General features: G+C 41.5%; 1 protein-coding gene across 1 annotated transcript; it reads right to left on the minus strand.

Annotated features, from left to right (window-relative positions):
* Positions 1–1,316: 1,316 nt before the first annotated feature.
* Positions 1,317–17,641, minus strand: ttc21b (tetratricopeptide repeat domain 21B). Its single transcript, XM_039014964.1, has 29 exons — positions 17,450–17,641; positions 16,735–16,864; positions 15,978–16,088; positions 15,720–15,886; positions 15,301–15,423; positions 14,703–14,860; positions 13,906–13,990; positions 13,505–13,603; positions 13,041–13,233; positions 9,797–9,894; positions 9,095–9,295; positions 8,667–8,796; positions 8,395–8,552; positions 8,077–8,301; positions 7,600–7,838; positions 7,022–7,094; positions 6,640–6,750; positions 5,535–5,673; positions 5,279–5,385; positions 4,918–5,106; positions 4,499–4,609; positions 4,323–4,404; positions 3,995–4,145; positions 3,751–3,912; positions 2,741–2,936; positions 2,164–2,388; positions 1,963–2,083; positions 1,798–1,865; positions 1,317–1,685 (listed from the first exon to the last, which is right to left on the minus strand). The coding sequence occupies exons 1-29, from the start codon at positions 17,480–17,482 to the stop codon at positions 1,608–1,610; spliced, it is 3,963 nt and encodes a 1,320-aa protein (XP_038870892.1). The 5' UTR covers positions 17,483–17,641; the 3' UTR covers positions 1,317–1,607.
* Positions 17,642–18,391: the final 750 nt, after the last annotated feature.

Below are 18,391 nucleotides of genomic sequence, written 5' to 3' on the forward strand. Positions count from 1 at the left end.
ATCTTGTTTCTCATGGTCTGAGAGTGCTTTAGGTGCCTTTTGGCAAACTCCAAGCGGGCTGTCATGTGCCTTTTACTGAGGAGTGGCTTCCGTCTGGCCACTCTACCATAAAGGCCTGATTGTTGGAGTGCTGCAGAGATGGTTGTCCTTCTGGAAGGTTCTCCCATCTCCACAGAGGAACTCTGGAGCTCTGTCAGAGTGACCATCAGGTTCTTGGTCAATTCCCGACGAAGGTCCTTCTCCCCCGATTGCTCAGTTTGGCCAGCTCTAGGAAGAGTCTTGGTGGTTCCAAACTTCTTCCATTTAAAAATGAGAGGCCACTGTGTCCTTGGGGACCTTCAATGCTGCAGAAATGTTTTTGTACCCTTCCCCAGATCAGTGCCTCGACACAATCCTGTCTCTGATCTCTATAGACAATTCCTTTGACCTCATGGCTTGGTTTTTGCTCTGACATGCACTGTCAACTGTGGGACCTTATATAGAAAGGTGTGACTTTCCAAATCATGTCCCATCAATTGCATTTACCACAGGTGGACTCCAATCAAGTTGTAGAAACATCTCAAGGATGATCAATGGAAACAGGATGCACCCAAGCTCAATTTCAAGTCTCATAGCAAAGGGGCTGAATATATATATGTAAATAAGATATTTGTTTTTATTTTCAATACATTTTCAAATATTTCTAAAAACCTGTTTTTGCTTTTTCATTATGGGATGTGTAGATTGATGAGGGATTTAAAAAATATATATTCATTCTAGATTCTTAATATCAATGCTTTACTAAACATAGTCAATGCATACAATTTCAATTAGTGTGTGAACGTTTCAATATTATGTCCATACACTGGTAATTGGCATAATGTAGGCTACTTGCTGTTTTTATAACCTAAACTAAATAGATAACAGTGCAAATACTTTTGGAAAGAAATACATTTGAATGTCAAATTATGGACTGCTACAAGACAATCGGGTGTGTGACTTGATGTCAACATTTAATAGTAGCCACAACCTCCTTATGGGAGGGTGCTGTCAAGTTGGCAACTCCCAGAGTGGCATTTCCCTTCATTAAAAAGTAACAACCATGTATGTATATTTATAAATAAAAACGGTGTGGAGGATACCATATCTAGATCGAGTCTATGTGGCACTGAGTTGGATGTTCATATTCATTCTTAACCTGGAAATCAGTGTCCCAAATGGCACCTATTCCCTATGTAGTGAACTACTTTAGACCAGGAACATTTGGGACATCACCATGTCTGCTCTCGTATATAATGACATGTTAATAAGGTGTACAATTAAGATTTATTTAAGATTAAGATTGAACTCTGTGACATTTATTGCAAAGCAATACGTCTTTCTTTAGAGTGTTGAAACAGAGTCACTGTTTTCATTGCATTGTAAGAAAAACACAATAACTCTACAACAATGTGTTTTGTATTGTAATCACGTTTATAAAAAGCACTGTCTCTCATCCCTCCAAAATTCCATTTATAATTACATCCAAATACTTACCTAAGTAATAATGCTTGATAACAAAACACATCAAAAAAGATTTATCAATAATACACCCACACACTGCACTCTCTCTCGCTAAAACATTTATGTTAAGACCGCAAAGCTGCCCGAGCTTTGTCCAAGATGTCCTTCCTCATCTTTGGATAATTGGGGTGAGCATCCAAAACCTAAACAAAACATGAATATTTAGTTTATGCATATGATATTATTCAATGACAACACGTAAACAAAAATCACAATTCAACAAAAATAACATGTGAAGCTACGATTTCAACTTACCTTATGACAGACATCTATGGCATCAACATGCCTCTTTGCTTTCAGGTAGTTGAATGCAAGCTTGTATCCTGGGACAAACACATACTACTATTCATGGACTGTTGTATATTTACATAATTTTTTAAAAATCTAATGGCAGCATGTACAAGATGTCCTTAAACATACCTATCGTGGGGTTCGTTTGGTTTCCATATTTCCAAGCCATTTCATAGTTCAGCGCTGCATCCCGGAATGCCTGCTCCTTCTCCATAATGTAGCCCATGTATTCATAAGCTTTACAGCAGGACTGTGAAAATTAACAATGACTGTTACCGTGAGTGACTCAAACTCATTCGGATACATTTTTGATCAAGGGTATGCATTGACCTTATTATGGCGAAGGCATCTCTTCAAGAGTTCCCCGGCCATGTCATATTTCCCTGACTGGATGTAGATGTCGGCCAGAAGCAGCCAGCTCTTCTCAAACTCGTCAGCGTCAACAATGCTCCAGTTCATCTTAGCTACGCGTTTGAGCTGGTTCCTGGCTCGAGGGGTTTGTTTGAGAATCATGTAGGCTGTCGCCATGGCTAGCAGTGCAGGCACATGGTCCTTCTAAGTTAAAACAGAGAGCTCTGGTTAGTTCGGTGTCATTTTACAGCGAATCAGGTCTAACATTTCCCTCTATTTCTATGAAGTAGACAAGAGTATCCAAAAATGCAAACAAAGGCTTCCTTGTCAGCAAGGAGGATTCAATTTGCGCAACAGGATATTATCTTACACAAGTTATCTTACTATGTTAAAGACATAGTAAGTTACTCAAATAAGCTGTTAAGGAAACCTCAAGTCAGCATCAAGAAAGTGTAAAGCAAAGAGAAAGCCTAAGAAAATTCACCCGCGTAGTGATGTTAGATTTGCTAAGGGTGTGTGTGTGAACACTTATGTACACCATCTGGAGTTGACTTACCTCATTGTTTGCAATCTCTGTGAAAACATTCAGGGCTTTCTCGACGTTGGCTTTCTGCTTGGTGGCCAGAAAGCAGTAGTTCTCTAGGATCCGTAGTTGGACGTGTCCACCGGCTGTCTGGGGCTTTAACTCATTCAGGAGCTTCTCTGCTGTCCTCACGGCGAGCTGCTCTGACTCCTGCTTCTCAGTAGAGTTCCTGAGCATAGATGAAAATGGAAAAGGAAGTGCATTTACATCAATGACAGCCAGATAAATGAGCAAGTATAACATGGACATAAGGATTTGTGTTTTAGCTAAAATATACACTGAGTGTACAACACATTAAGAACACCTTCCTAATATTGAGTTGCACCCTTCCCCCCCTCTTTGCCCTCAGAACAGCCTCAATTCGTCGGGGCATGGACTCTACAAGGTGTCGAAACCGTTCCACAGGGATGCTGGCCCATATTGACTCCAATGCTTCCCACAGTTGGCTGGATGTCCTTTGGGTGGTGGACCATTCTTGATACATGCAGGAAACTGTTCATCTACACTGATTGAAGTGGATTTAACAAGAGACATCAATAAGGGATCACAGCATTCACCTGGTCAGTCTATGTCATGGAAATAGCAGGTGTTCCTAATGTTTTGTACACTCAGTGTATAGTCACTGTAAGCATTAAAAAACATGTCCACAGCTAATATTCAGCTGTTCATTGAAATACATAGCTGAATGGAACTCCATGTTCCTCACGCAAAAAGTAAATCCACCTCCAAGAAAGGTGAAATGCGATAGACCATGACTGGACAGGAAATAGAAAGCATCAACTGAATGTTAAATGTGTTTCCTGTCAGATATTTTGTCTGTATTGTCTACTTGTTTAATGTTGTGAAGTCTTGATTTGTGGTTATTTGTAATGTCTTGTTAATTGGTGTTGGAGCCCAGTAAGATTAGCTAGCGTTACGGCGTTAGCTAATGGGGATCCTAATAAAAATGACAAAAATAACAAATTACTGCACATGTAACACACCCCATGTCACCATCTAGGTTCTCAAAGACTTCTCCTCCCATGGTGTCATTGTCTGGGTTAAGACAGATCTCAATCATGTTGTACACAGCATTCTGACCCCAGTCGTTGTCTTTCCGTGCCTTGTTGAAGTGTCGCAACCCATCATTGGGTTCACCTGTGTACCTGGGCAACAAATACAACTTAATTATTTAAAAAAGACACCATAATCAATCTAGCTAAAGATACTTTTGACTAATGCACTTACCACAGATAAAGTCCTTTGCAGTAGTTAAACCCAGGGTCAAACTTTGCCCTGGAGGAATGTTTTTCAGCCATCTCCAGAAACCTGGGAACTTCCTCTAACTTCCCAGCTCTCCTCAGCAGGTCGATTAGACGTGATAGTGTTGGGTAGTTGTCTGGCAGGAACATATGGGAAAGACATTACTTCCCTTCCAGGGGAGGTCAAATCAGCAGTGCATATTTACATTGAGGTTCTTACGCTTCCTTTTCAAGCTTTACAAATCTCAATTTAAATTCTATTTTAGGGGGGAAGTTGTGTATTCAGACCTAAGAGAAACAGAGACCTGTCACACCTGGTTTGCGCTCCAGTAGCTGCTGAAAGTGGAAAACGGCTTGCTCATAGTCCTGCTTCCTGAACATCAGGTCAGCCATCATCTACGAGGAAACAGAGAAGTTCGGAAAACAATCAAGTTTTACAATAGGATTTTCCTTTGGGACTTGACAGAAATGGCATATAAATAGAACTAACCAGTGTTGCATCTTCATTGACCTGGTCACTCTTCAGAAGGACACTGCATTGCTGTTGGCAGCCATCCACATCATCTAGAGTGAGGTACAACCGCGCCAGCTCCATAATCACCTGGTAACAATGAAAGCATTCAATTGAATTCAACTTTGTTAACCAATTACCTTCTAGCATCATAACTATAATACCATTTCCTATGAGCAAATGTTGCAGTATGCCCTGCTGGCATTAAACATACATTTACACATTCATAATAATTTATTTGAATGTAATTATAAACATTTATTGATTATTAACATGATAAACTACTGTAATATGCAAATTAGCAAATACAAAAACTGCATAGAAAGAAAGGGATGCTGGGGATTCACAAATACAGCTGCAGGGAGCACACACTGAAGGCTTGATTCAGCTGCACCGACCTTGCCATCACTCTCACAATAGACAAGAGCTTCTTTGTAGAATTTCACTGCTCTCTCATAGCCTCTAAGACTCGTGTAGTGTTTAGCGATCTCGCCACAGATCTCTGCAGCGAGCTGCTTCTGCATGGAGACAGCGTCTGGCTGCTCCAACTGCACCCGCTTCAACACCTTGGCCTGCACATCCCGGGCCTAAAAGAAAACACAAGTCTGGGTTCAGAGCATAGCTAAGAAATAGCAATGTTGTGAATTATGCATGTATTTTAGAGGAGACAGATTTTCAATCTTAGAAATGATCATAATAATATATTTCAGTTTCTCTCATTGCTTAGCATAATGGCTTTTACAATATCAGAATACTTACTCGTTGCAAGGAAAGTAAAGCATCCTCGTTTTTGTCAACCTTGCCTTGGATCTTGGCCAACAGGACCAGATAGCGACAATCATCGGTTAGCAACGGCAGCTCATTTACTAGACAAAACAGCACAAGGTGACGAGTGAGAAGTCGGAAAAGCGCTATATAAGTAACTATGTATTATCATTGTAATTTATGAACAGCAACAAAACATAGAATTTAACATACAAAATGTTCAAAACTGTAGCAATGATGTCCAGCTTACCTGGTTCATGGGCGAGAGCCTCTTGCAAAACTTTCTCACACCTCTCGTACTGTCTCATCTTCATAAGCAGTTCAGCCAGGTCATATCGCAGGAAGTTCTGCTGCTCAGTCTTCAGAGCAGCTTCATAGTAATTGATTGCCTGTGAATAACAGCGGTGAATCATACAGCTATTGACTACTATAGATTGATCTTTGAATGTTTTTTTTTTCTTACAGGCCTGCTACACTGGATACGTAACTTTTGCAGTGCGTGCGCCATCGCGCTCATGTAGATTTTTTTCCACCCACACTAGACGTTATCAGGACACGTAGGTTGAAATATCAAAACGAACTCGGAACCAAGTATATTAATTTGGGGACAGGTCGAAAAGCATTAAACATTTATGGAAATGTAGCTAGCTAGCTTGCTGTTGCTAGCTAATTTGTCCTGGGATATAAACATTGCGTTGTTATTTTACCTGAAATGCACAAGGTCCTCTACTCTGACAATTAATCCACTGAAGAAATGGTAAACTGAGTTTGTTTCTAGTAATCTCTCCTCCTTCAGGCTTCTTCTTCTTCTTTGGACTTTATATGGCGGTTGGCAACCAACTTTAAGATGCATTACCACCACCAACTGGACTGGAGTGTGGATCTCAGTTCATCTTTCAATCACCAACGTGGGTATATGGTCCTAAGAACAAATGAGGAGATGGGAGAGGCGGGACTTGCAGCGCATCAAGCATCACAAATAGAACCAAGTTCTATTTTAGCACCTAGCTACGCAGACGCGTGCGAGCAGTGTGGGTCCAATGATTGAAGTGTGGGTCCAATGATTGCTATAGCAAATAAACTTGATTTGATTGAAGAACATGTATGTGTACATTTATTTTGCAACGCACGCGATGTGGGCGGTGTGGTCAGCATGTAAGACACTCCAATTTATTTAAAAGAAACCTGGGCATAAGTAGCACAGCTGTGAGAGGATTGCATTACTTAGCGTAAAATTACGCTCTGGTTTTATTTGTAATAATTTGACGTGCTTGCGCGGCAAAAATGTACACATCCAGTGTAGCAGCTACTGTTTTCCCGATGCCTCAGTGTAGCTCCCCAGTTAGTATACAGACCTTGACGTAATTGTGAGTCTTGACGAGAGCTTTCCCAATCTTGCTGGCCAGAGCTCCATCTTTGGGGTTTTTCTTCAGAGCCTGTTCGTAGATCTCAATGGCCTTCTCTGGCTGCGGATAAACGGACTTGACTTAGTGACATTTAGCTGTACCGAACATTAACTGTGATGATTCAACATTCCACAGTGAGGGAGTCATGAAGGAAGATAAGCACAATGCACAGATGTTGACTCTTTATAAATATATGCATGAATTAATAAAACACTGCATAATACTACTTCCTATGAACACACTACTGTAAAATACCCCAAAACCCTGCAAGCCTTGCATTGCCTCGTTTTGGGCAACAACGAGATTAATCGATATTCAATTTCATACCTACCTCTTGGATATTCACATAAGCATCCCCAAGTAAAAGATATGTATGAGGACTGGGCAGCTTCTCTACTAATTCTCTGAGGAAAGACAGGAAAAATATCACATAGAATATCTAGAATGTCTAGAATAAGATTCAATCACATTATACAGACATGGGTCTGCTCTGCTCTGAGGTTCACTCATCCTTAATGGCTTCCCAGCGGTGTCTCTGTGTGGAAAATTCTGTCAACACAAGTATAGTATCAGAGATGAGGTGATGGGCCTTCGGCTCACTTTTAAACACTGCAGGCAGCTTTGCACATTACAGCCTTGCTGCATGAGTGGATAAAGTTGAACATTTACACTTGATTTGCTGTGAACTTGTGGCCTGCATACTGTTATGGACTGACTGCTGCTATGGCATGGGTGGGTGGGCTGACACAGCAATGGGGGATGTGGTTAGTACACTGAATAAGAGACGTGGTTTCAAGAAATAATAAACTATTTGTTACCCTAAGCTACATGTCAAACACCATTAGTGAACAGTTTGTGTGCCTAACGGTCAGACTATAGCCTTTTTTATAATGCCGTGTTGTTCCTCACCTGTAACAACTGGCATAAAGGCGCTTCTCTTTCCTGTGATTCAGATATATGTTGGCCATCTTCTCCTTGGCCTGTATATAGTAGGGCTGCTCAGGGGTGATGTTTCTGAGCATGCTCAGCGCAAGCTCGGTGTCGCCACGCAGCAGAGCCAGGTCAGCATTGGCGATGGTGACACGCAGCTCCTCAGGAGTGCCCGAGAACTCGTTGATGGCGTCTTGCATCACTTTGGCGGCTTCGTGCTGAAACGTCAAACCCACATTCATGAATCAGACTTCACTGTTCAACACTGGGCAACGACATGACTGAGACAGAAGAGAATGGACAAACACTACCGGGAATGTAAGTACAATAAAATATGGAGGATCTGCATTTCATGAGTTCCTGGAAAGTACACGGTTCCTAGAAAGATGGGCATAACTCAAGATATATTGAATAATACTCTCTGTTGCTGAGCTTGTTCTCTCCATGTTCCCTTACCTGTTCTCCGTTGAGCCAGAGGGCCTCGGCGAGTTCCAGGAACACGGACACACAGTCAGCAGAGCTCAGCTCCACCTTCTTGTTCTTGGATTTGGCTGAGGCACCGGCCCTGCGGACCCCCGGCAGGATCATGGCCATCTGCAGAGTCTGGATGGCCTCTTGGAGCTCTCCCATCTTCTTCTGGGCCTGGGCCTTTATAAGGTGATACACAGGGTGCTCTCGGACCTGGCAGGGAGCAGCACAGTTATTAGAGGATGGATGCTCCCATAACAGTTCTGTTTGATCTAATATCACGTTCATCTGGAATGCTGTTCTTACCGCAAAGTTGTGACTGAGGCAAAGCTCCAGAGACTGGGAGGAGAGCTTGTAGTTGCCTTGTAAGAGGTGGATCTGTGCCATGAGCAGGTGGGCCTCAGCATGGGAGGGACACTGGTCCAGGCAGTGTTGGAGGCTGCTCTGAGCAGAGTCAATGTCACCTAAAGGACATCAGCATTGCCATCAAACCCATTAATTGTTATCAGCCATGTTGAGAACAACTTGGCATGAAAACAGAGCAGAATTGTGTCACATGCAATTCAGTTGAAACTCACCAGACTGAAACCTAACTTTGGCCAATAGGAAGACACCTTGTAGGAGTCCAGGTACTATCTTGACCACAGTGTCCAACACAGAGGCACAGTGTTGGAGCTGAGGGGCAGGAGGCTGGCCCTGGGCTGGAGGCTAACACACACATCTCTACAATCAAGACCACAATGAATGACACGACGGGGGCTAAAAATCTATTTACGACCTGTGACAACATCTTTGTATTGTTTGTTAATCCCAGTAAATGTGGTGTCAGAAATGACTGACAGTAATCTCTATAAATGCATCTGTAGATATGCAAAGCCCCCCCCCCCCCCCCACCTGGAGACAGGGGTTCAATCCCCAAGTCGATCTTTCCACCTTTCTCTCCTCTCCTTATCTATAGTCCCCTATAATAAAACCTTAAAATATGTATATATCTCTCCAGACTGACCTTAGCAGGACAGAGTGCTATGTACTCCTTGACGATCTCCAGCAGGAAGTCAGGGTTGAGCTTCTCAAAGTAGTCCACCCCCAGTGGCAGGCCCTGCAGTGTGGAGAAGTGGGTGTCCACGGCATCATTCAGCAGGTTGGTGACCTCATCCTGTGACATGCGTTTCTTCACAGCCAGCATGGCGCGCAGGTACAGCAGCTCCTGACAGAGAGGAAAGAGCATGCCAAGGGTGTCAACAGGTTCACACAACAGTATTCAGCTCAGTAAGGCAGCTCTAACACAACATGGTTTGTAGGACCAAGGTACAGCAGAGCGTGCCAAATGGCACCCTATTACCTATATAGTGCACTACTTTTGACCAGAGCCCTATGGGCCTTTATAGTGCACTATAAAGGGAATAAGGTGCCATTTGGAATGTACCCAGAGTCTCCCCTATAATACTTAAGATCCACAGGACCAGCTGTTACTCACCGGTTACATATCCAAGCTGATGTCACTGTTAAGGGCTTAGCAAACACAGGAAAGCCCACACATTTCTAAAGAACTTCCATTACCTAAACAAAAAGCTGCCAAAAAGCTACTAAGCTTCACTAGATGACCAAACACTAGATATTAATGTCAAAAGTAGAATTAGAAATATAATTACTTCGGCGAGGACTTTGAACTGGATTGAACAGAGCAATATCTCTCTATCAGCCTTACCCCTGATTTCCCGATAGACTGCTGGATCTCTGTGAGAAACTCCAGCTGTTGCTCTGCATCCTCCAAGTTTCCCTCGATCAGCTGGCACCTGATAATACCTGGCAATACAGATCAGATGTTTTTACAATCTATATCTAAAGGATTTACAACTTCATTATTTGTTTATAGCTGGTTTATAATATTATAATGAAGAATAAACGTTACCAAAATCTATATAGCTGATGTCGGAAGTTTACATACACCTTAGCCAAATACATTTAATAAACTCAGTTTTTCAGAATTCTTGACATTTAATCCAAGTAAAAATTCCCTGTCTTAGGTCAGTTAGGATCACCACTTTATTTTAAGAATGTGAAATGTCAGAATAATAGGAGAGAATTATGTATTTCAGCTTTTATTTCTTTCATCACAGTTTACATACACTCAATTAGTATTTGGTAGCATTGCCTTGAAATTGTTAAACTTGGGTCAAACGTTTTGGGTAGCCTTCCACAAGCTTCCCACAATAGGTTTGGTGAATTTTGGCCCATTCCTCCTGACAGAGCTGGTGTAACTGAGTCAGGTTTATAGGCCTCCTTGCTCGCACATGCCTTTTCAGTTCTGTCCACAAATGTTCTATAGGATTGAGGTCAGGGCTTTGTGATGGCCACTCCAATACCTTGATTTTGTTGTCCTTAAGCCATTTTGCCACAACTTTGGAAGTATGCTTGGGGTCATTGTCCATTTGGAAGTCCCATTTGCGACCAAGCTTTAACTTCCTGACTGATGTCTTGAGATGTTGCTTCAAAATATCCACAGAATTTTCCTACCTCATGACACCATCTATTTTGTGAAGTGCACCAGTCCCTCCTGCAGCAAAGCACCCCCACAACATGATGCTGCCACCCCCGTGCTTCACGGTTGGGATGGTGTTCTTCGGCTTGCAAGCCTCCCCCTTTTTCCTCCAAACAAAACGATGGTCATTAAGGCCAAACAGTTCTATTTATGTTTCATCAGATCAGAGGACATTTCTCCAAAAAGTACAATCTTTGTCCCCATGTGCAGTTGCAAACCGTAGTCTGGCATTTTATGGTGGTTTTGGAGCAGTGGCTTCTTCCTTGCTGAGCGGCCTTTCAGGTTATGTCGATATAGGACTCGTTTTACTGTGGATATAGATACTTTTGTACCCGTTTCCTCCAGCATCTTCACAAGGTCCTTTGTGTCACGCCCTGACCTTAGAGAGCCTTTTTTATGTCTCTTTTTGGTTTGGTCAGGGTGTGATTTGGGTGGGCATTCTATGTCCTTTACTTCTATGATTTTGTGTTTCTATGTTTTGGCCGGGTATGGTTCTCAATCAGGGACAGCTGTCTATCATTGTCTCTGATTGGGAATCATACTTAGGCAGCCCTTTTTCCCACCTGTGATTGTGGGTAGTTAACTTTGTTTGTGGCACTATAGCCCTGTAAGCTTCACGGTTGTTTCGTTCGTTTGTTGTTTTGTTGGCGACATTTTCAATAAAAAGGAAAATGTTCGCTTACCACGCTGCACTTTGGTCCACTTCTTTTGACGGCTGTGACACTTTGCTGTTGTTCTAGTAACCGAAGATCGAATCCCCGAGCTGACAAATCTGTCGTTCTGTGAAAATCTGTCGTTCTGCCCCTGAACAAGGCAGTTAACCCACTGTTCCTAGGCTGTCATTGAAAATAAGATTTGTCTTAACTGACTTGCCTAGTTAAATAAAGATAAATAGATACCCGTATTATTAGGAACCTGGTTGCAGTTCCTATGGCTTCCACTAGATGTCAACAGTCTTTAGAAATTGGTCGATGTTTTTCTTTTGAGAAATGAAGAAGTAGTGCTATTCATTCCATGTGTCACTCTGAAGGTCCCTACTATTTTAGTGTGCGTGAACAGGAGTGCGCTCCGTGTTATTTTTCATCGGTATTGGAAACAGATTATCCCGTCTTAAATTTTATCGATTATTTACATTTTAGGATACATGAGGTTGGATTAGGAACGTTGTTTGAAATGTTTGGACCAAGTTTACAGGTAACTTATTAGATACTTTGTAGTCATGTTGGGCTAGTTGGAACCGGTGTATTTCTGAATCAAATAAATGGACATTTTGGGGATATAAAGAAGGAATTTATCGAACAAAACGACCATTCATTGTGTCACAGACATTTGGGATTGTAAAAAGAAGATCTTCAAAAGGTAAGGAATTTATTATATCGTTATTTCTGACTTTTGTGTCGCACCTGCCTGGTTGAAAAATTATTTTCATGTGTTTGTATACGGGGCGCTGTCCTCAGATAATTGCATGGTCTGCTTTCGCCGTAAAGCCTTTTTGAAATCTGACATAGCGGCTGGATTAACAAGAATTTAAGCTTTATTTTGATGTATTACACTTATATTTTTGTGAATGTTGAATATTGATATTTCTGTAGTTTGAATTTGGCGCTCTGCAATTTCACTGGATGTTGTCAAATCGAACCCGCTAAAGGGATTGGCGCGTGAAGGGATCGGCGCGTGAAGGGATCACTAAGAGGTTAAATAAAGGTAAAATAAAATACATTTGCACTTTTCACACCAAAGTAAGTTCATCTCTAGTAGACAGACCGCGTCTCCTTCCTGAGCGGTATGACGGCTGTGTGGTCCCATGCTGTTTATACTTGCATACTATTGTTTGTACAGATGAACGTGGTACCTTCAGGCGTTTGGAAATTGCTCCCAAGGATGAACCAGACTTGTGGAGGTCTCCAATTTTTTTCTGGGGTCTTGGCTGATTTCTTTTGATTTTCCCATGATGTCAAGCAAAGAGGCACTGAGTTTGAAGTTTGAAGGTAGACCTTGAAATACATCCACAGGTACGCCTTCAATTGACTCAAATGATGTCAATTAGCCTATCAGAAGCTTCTAAAGCCATGACATCATTTTCTGGAATTTTCCATGCTGTTTAAAGGCACAGTCAACTTAGTGTACGTAAACTTCTGACCAACTGGAATTGTGAAATAGTCTGTCTGTAAACAATTGTTGGAAAAAATTACTTGTGTCATGCACAAAGTAGATGTCCTAACCGACTTGCCAAAACTATAGTTTGTTAACAAGAAATTTGTGGAGTGGTTGAAAAACGAGTTGTAATGACTCCAACATAAGTGTATGCAGACTTCAACTGTAGGTATAGAATTACATGCATAGCTACATTACAGCTAAAAAGTTTGAGATCTATGGCATATGTCTAAACAATCAGGGAAGCCTGTCTCACCTGTCAAAGCCGAGACACTTGTTTCGTCCAGAGTCATGGCAGTCTTGTACCACTTCATAGCCTCTTTGATTCTTCCCTGCAGAACAAACTGGTAGCCCAGCTCTGTGGCCAGATCAGAATCCCCTTGGGCTTGGGAGAAGGCTCTGTCCACCATGATGTGGGTCTGCTGAATCACTTTCTCATTTCTTCCACACTAGCAAATGACAACAGAGTTAAGTCTTTGTATATACCTCATGTCAGACATGCAATTGTCCTGGTTCAGGGACTGTAATGTTACAAGGTGAAGTGAAAGGGTTCTCGATCTATTCAGGTGACACCTAGTCACAGTAGTTTCCATGTAAAAACATTGTTTTATCGAAAAGCATTAAAACACTGAATACAGTGTCTTGTAAGCCCATGTGGGCTGGGCATCCGGGCATCCTGAAGATGCAATACGCTCGAATAATAAATCAAATTAGTCTTACCACCCGTGTGAAAGCCAAGGACATCCTGTAGAAAAGCTCTGGGCTGTGAGGCTCTTGGGCGTCCAAGTTGCTGACGAGACTTGAGAGCAGGTTTAGTGACTGCCAAAAGTAAAAAGGGTATCCCACTTGACCACGTACACATCATGGGAATCATTATGTACCATTCACACGTAGTTGTGTGGTGACAGGTTGAAGTGCATGCTAGCTGATCCCTAAGACTTCCAGTCTTTGCGGCAACGCTAGTTAGCAGTGGCTCGCGAAACTACCTCTAACTTTCTTCATACTGGAAGCAGATATAAAAAATGGTATCCACGAGTTCATCTGACTCTGGGGAAATATATAAAGGGCTTCATTGCCAAAATCCCGAACCATCCCTTTAACTCTTAATGTTTGGAAATTACCTCTGTGATGTCCCCCTCTCTGCATAAGGAGTGAAGAGCGAGCATTCTCAGGGCTTCTAGGTTGTTTTTATCCCTCTGCAAGAGCCTAGAATGGGACAGGAAACATCTCTTTAATGATCAGCACTGTTTGTTTGATGCTAATGAAAATGTGGTGTTGTCAGAGTACTGTATTCGTTTCTTCCCATGATGGCTTATATGCCCGTGCCCGACAAGGCTGGAGGAAAGGGAGAGAGAATACAATCTAAGGAAGAACACCCACTTAGACAATGAGAAAAGAGAGAACCGGACTGTGCACTGCATGTGTCCATTCCTGTTCAAAGAGCTATGGCTCAGCAGGGCTAAACCAGTGGCTCTGGCCTTGGGCTTAGTCCCCTTAGAAATGGGCTCCACCTGAGTGATCCTCCTTCCTGCAGTTCATAGAACCTGGAGAAGTGCATCCTGGGAAACGTGTGGCTCTAGCGCTTCAGCTCAAAAGCCTTTTCATATTCCCTGGCTCTGGCCAGGGTCCAGCGGGCGAGCAGTCAGGAACAATGGCTCAGTCATTATGCCACTGGTTCCAGGCATCACGCTCCATTTTAATTTGCACTTCAATACGGGCCACTTGCAAAGGCTGACTGGCTCGTTCTTTATATGGCTGCTATTGATTGACCAAATCCATCAATGAACGTATTTATTTGATCCAAACAAATCTTTACAAACTAAGATTAAAGCCAGCTATTATTTCCAGTGTCATTAGCTTAAGTAACAAGAAAACAGAAATTCTAGAGCAAAATCACCTCTAATATGAGATACTATACCTCTGTGCTGCATCTACAGTTTGCTCCCAGTCCTGCAGCGTCAATAGAAGCTTCATCTTCTTGATAAAGGCAGGAAGGAACCCAGGGAAACTAACAATCACTTGGTTGACTGTCTCCAAAGCTCCAGAATAATTATGCCGATACTCATAGTAATGTGCCTGAAACAGATAAAATATCACACAATTTATGGACATGTTGAGGGAAAGTAAAATGCACTGTCGTACATCTGTTTCAAAAGCAAATTACTCTCCACAAAGAGCAAAAGATAGCAAGCTAACAATTGGTCTCACTGTATTACCACAGATAAGGCAACATAGAGCATTGGCATTTCAAAACGGTCCATTCAATATTCAAGATATGGTACAAATTGAGAAACAGATTGTGTTAGTGAATAATAGCCTCGGTCATCCTAGTGAGGTTGTGGGATACAGAGAATACAGCACAATGGGGGATTATCATGCAGGCACAATAACTAGGTGCCACATGAAATATGAGACGTGACAAAGACCTCAACAATGTCTCCAATATCTTAACATCTTTTCTCATTGCAAGTGAAGTAATCTATTCATGGCAACACAAGGGTTGTGTGCCTTCTTACCTTTCCCATCAGAGCGAAAACATCTGCTTTCTCTTTCAGGCCTTCGTCAAAGTATTTCCCAGCCTTCTTGGCATATGCATCCTTACCAGAGGTCAGATCTATCCAGCCTTTAAGGATAATCCCCTGAACAACAGACATTAATCCAAATGTTAGAAGGGTAGACAAATATAAATCAGAGTAGACCTCTACCTGGTTTTCAAGTAATTCCACTAAAAATGCTCCTAAAACAAATTCTCAAATATCCTAGTGCTGACAAAGGCCGTCCCTAGGCAACCCTATAGTGGGCAGAATTTCATCCATTTAACTGTTTGAGGTATGTATACAGTGACACTTGCAGACTTCGTAAGTTTTTGCAAATGCATCTTCAAAATAAGAAAAATATTTGATACAAGTTGAGAGAAACACATAACCAAACTCACTTCTCGGGAACCATTAGAGACTTTGATCATCCTCTCTATGTATTCCCTTGCTTTGTCATTTCGTCCCAGAAGCCAGAGGAACATCCCAGCGTAGTAGAGACCCTTAGGTGTTGCACTTTTACGGTCCTCTTTCACCTTGGCATCCAGTTCCTGAATGACATCTCGATCTGAAGTCAACATAAAAAGTTAAGTGTATAGATTCAGCTACAAAAAAATACACAGAGACGTAAACATGGATCAAGACAAATATGGGTTTACCTGGGTTTGGCCTTTTCTTTTCAGCAAAAACAAGAGCCATGAATGTACAGAGGGACATATCTCTTCTATCTTTTATTGTCTCAAACTCATGGATGGCTTCCTGAATTTGATCTAAAACGAAACATATAAATGATTTGTATTTATTATGGATCCACATTAGCTGCTGCCAAAATTAAGGCAGTTATACATTTTTTAAAAACATTACAATACAGGTTTCACAACACACTGTGATTGATATTACATGAAACAGATATACAGGTCCAAAAGTATTTGGACAGTGACAGATTTTTTGTTGATTTGGCTCTGTACTCCAGCACTTCGGATTTTAAATGATACAATGACTATGAGGTTAAAGGGATACTTCGGTATTTTGGCAATGATGTCAGATGAATTTATGGATACTATTTTTATGTCTCTGTGTCCAGTATGAAGAAAGTTAGTGGTAGTTTTGTGAGACAATGCTAACTAGCGTTAGCACAATGACTGGAAGTCTATATTCTTATTTACAATAAAAGTGACTCCAAAATGAAGTGGGGGGGCTGCTATGTACAAAAAATTCTGCAATTTCTAAACGGTTAACCAGATATGGATGAAATTACCCTATAACTAAAGCTGACAGCTTGCAATTTAACCTCATAGTTGTATCATTTCAAATCCAGAGTGCTGGAGTATAGAGCCAAAACAACAAATAATTGTGGACCTCCCTGTTGCTGCTTTATTTAATTGTTTTAAACTAAGCAATGGAGTACTCATTTACCTTGCATCAGGGTGCTGTAGGCATGGAAAAAGCTGAAGATTGGATCATTGCTGAATTTCCTCTGTGCCACAGCTGCAGCATTTAATACATGATTGAAATACTTCTCGTGGCAATAGTAGTTGATCAAGGCCTGGGAACAAAAACATGAAATGTAGAGCTGTGATAGAAAATAGCTTAATTTATGACAGAGATCAAAACCACTAAAACATTTCAGAAAATACCTGAGTATATCAAAGTAGGCTGTAAACCAACATTGTGCTGATAAAAATAAAAACTTATGGAATGCAAACGGTCAGCATGACAATACTTGTCCGTAATATCCTCCATGTCCAAGTTGGCCTGTGTTACTGATGGGAAGTCGTGTGTTTATTCAACAATGTAACCAATATGCTGATGAAGACCATTCATAACCTGAATAACGTAGGAGCTTTATCCTGAATGTTTTGCCCCTTATTCTGTGAGAATAAATAAATACCTTACACGTTTTTATGATAAATGTCACTTGCATGTAATCATAACCTTATCTGCCAGGCAGGATGTTTAACTGTGCGTTTTTATTTTCAGAACTTTGAAAGAACCAAGTAGGCTACACTGCAGCTTGACATTCTAAACAAGCTAAACAGGCTACACGGTGTGTTGCTTTATTGTATACGTTGAGGTGAACATGTCTCAGTACAAATAGAAATTGGCTACAGCGCAACACTACAACACTTACCAGCATTGACTCTTCGTCCTCCATTTCTGCCATGACAACGTTTCACCTCAAACTGCAGCAATGAAATAGATCTTAAATGTTTAACTGAATACTGCGGCCACATGTACTCTTAAAAGGCAAGATAGAAACCGATTATAGGTACATTTTTTGCCATCTTACAAGCACCAGTAAGCGTCTTTCGTTTACTTGACAACCACCAACGCCATTTTTAAATTGTAGAGGAAGTTGAAAATCATTGGTTTAACAATAATGTTTCACAAGGTGGCGCACCAAACACGCTGAATGTAAAATACTGACCCCACCCGCATGCTGCGCTTGTGGTTCTTTGGCACAAAGGCTGTGAGAAGAGGACGCTTGTGGCTACTTTTTCGGGTTTTCTCGTTTGGACAAAAGTAACCTAGGTTCCCATCTTTAGGCTGTGACCCTTAAACCGCTTCTAAGTGGTTGAGGTTTACACTAGTTACCACAAAGTAAAAATGTCTATATAAATTCATGGAAACAACAATTTGAAGAAGATAAATTGTAGAAATAGGCGGGGTCTATGACTTTGTGGCTGTGGTAACTAATGACGACCAGTGGTCGAGGAGTGTCATTTCGTTCGTAGGCAAACGGAAGACGGTCCTCCCACAGAGTTTCATTAAAGACAGTACAGTATGAAGATAGACTAAAGCTGCTTGTCCAAAATAAATCCCCGATCACACTCGTAGGTGATGTCATGGCGACGTTGATTAGCTAAACTGATACGTAGAAAACACGTCATCGGGTATAACGGTCTCTCGAACCGAACTGCGCATGTGCAGGCCGTCAACTCAAAGGCACTCCTTCGATATAAAGTTGTTTTTGACGAAAATCAAAACGTGTCACTTTCATGAGGTTGGGGTAATAACATGTTCTACTACCAAAGACATTGCCTCAAATCTAGGTTGTGCCTATAGATTTCGA

This window comes from Salvelinus namaycush, chromosome 19, assembly GCF_016432855.1.
Source record: "Salvelinus namaycush isolate Seneca chromosome 19, SaNama_1.0, whole genome shotgun sequence".
Classification (NCBI taxonomy): Eukaryota; Metazoa; Chordata; class Actinopteri; order Salmoniformes; family Salmonidae; genus Salvelinus; species Salvelinus namaycush.

Excerpts from the sequence above, each read along its gene's own strand:
- ttc21b (XM_039014964.1), bottom strand. The coding sequence starts at position 17,482 with ATGGCAGAAATGGAGGACGAAGAGTCAATGCTG. Across the intron at positions 7,095-7,599 it reads CTTTATGCCAGTTGTTACAG|AGAATTAGTAGAGAAGCTGC; the intron begins GTGAGGAACAAC and ends GTCTTTCCTCAG. Across the intron at positions 4,610-4,917 it reads ATTGTGAGAGTGATGGCAAG|GTGATTATGGAGCTGGCGCG; the intron begins GTCGGTGCAGCT and ends CATTGTTACCAG.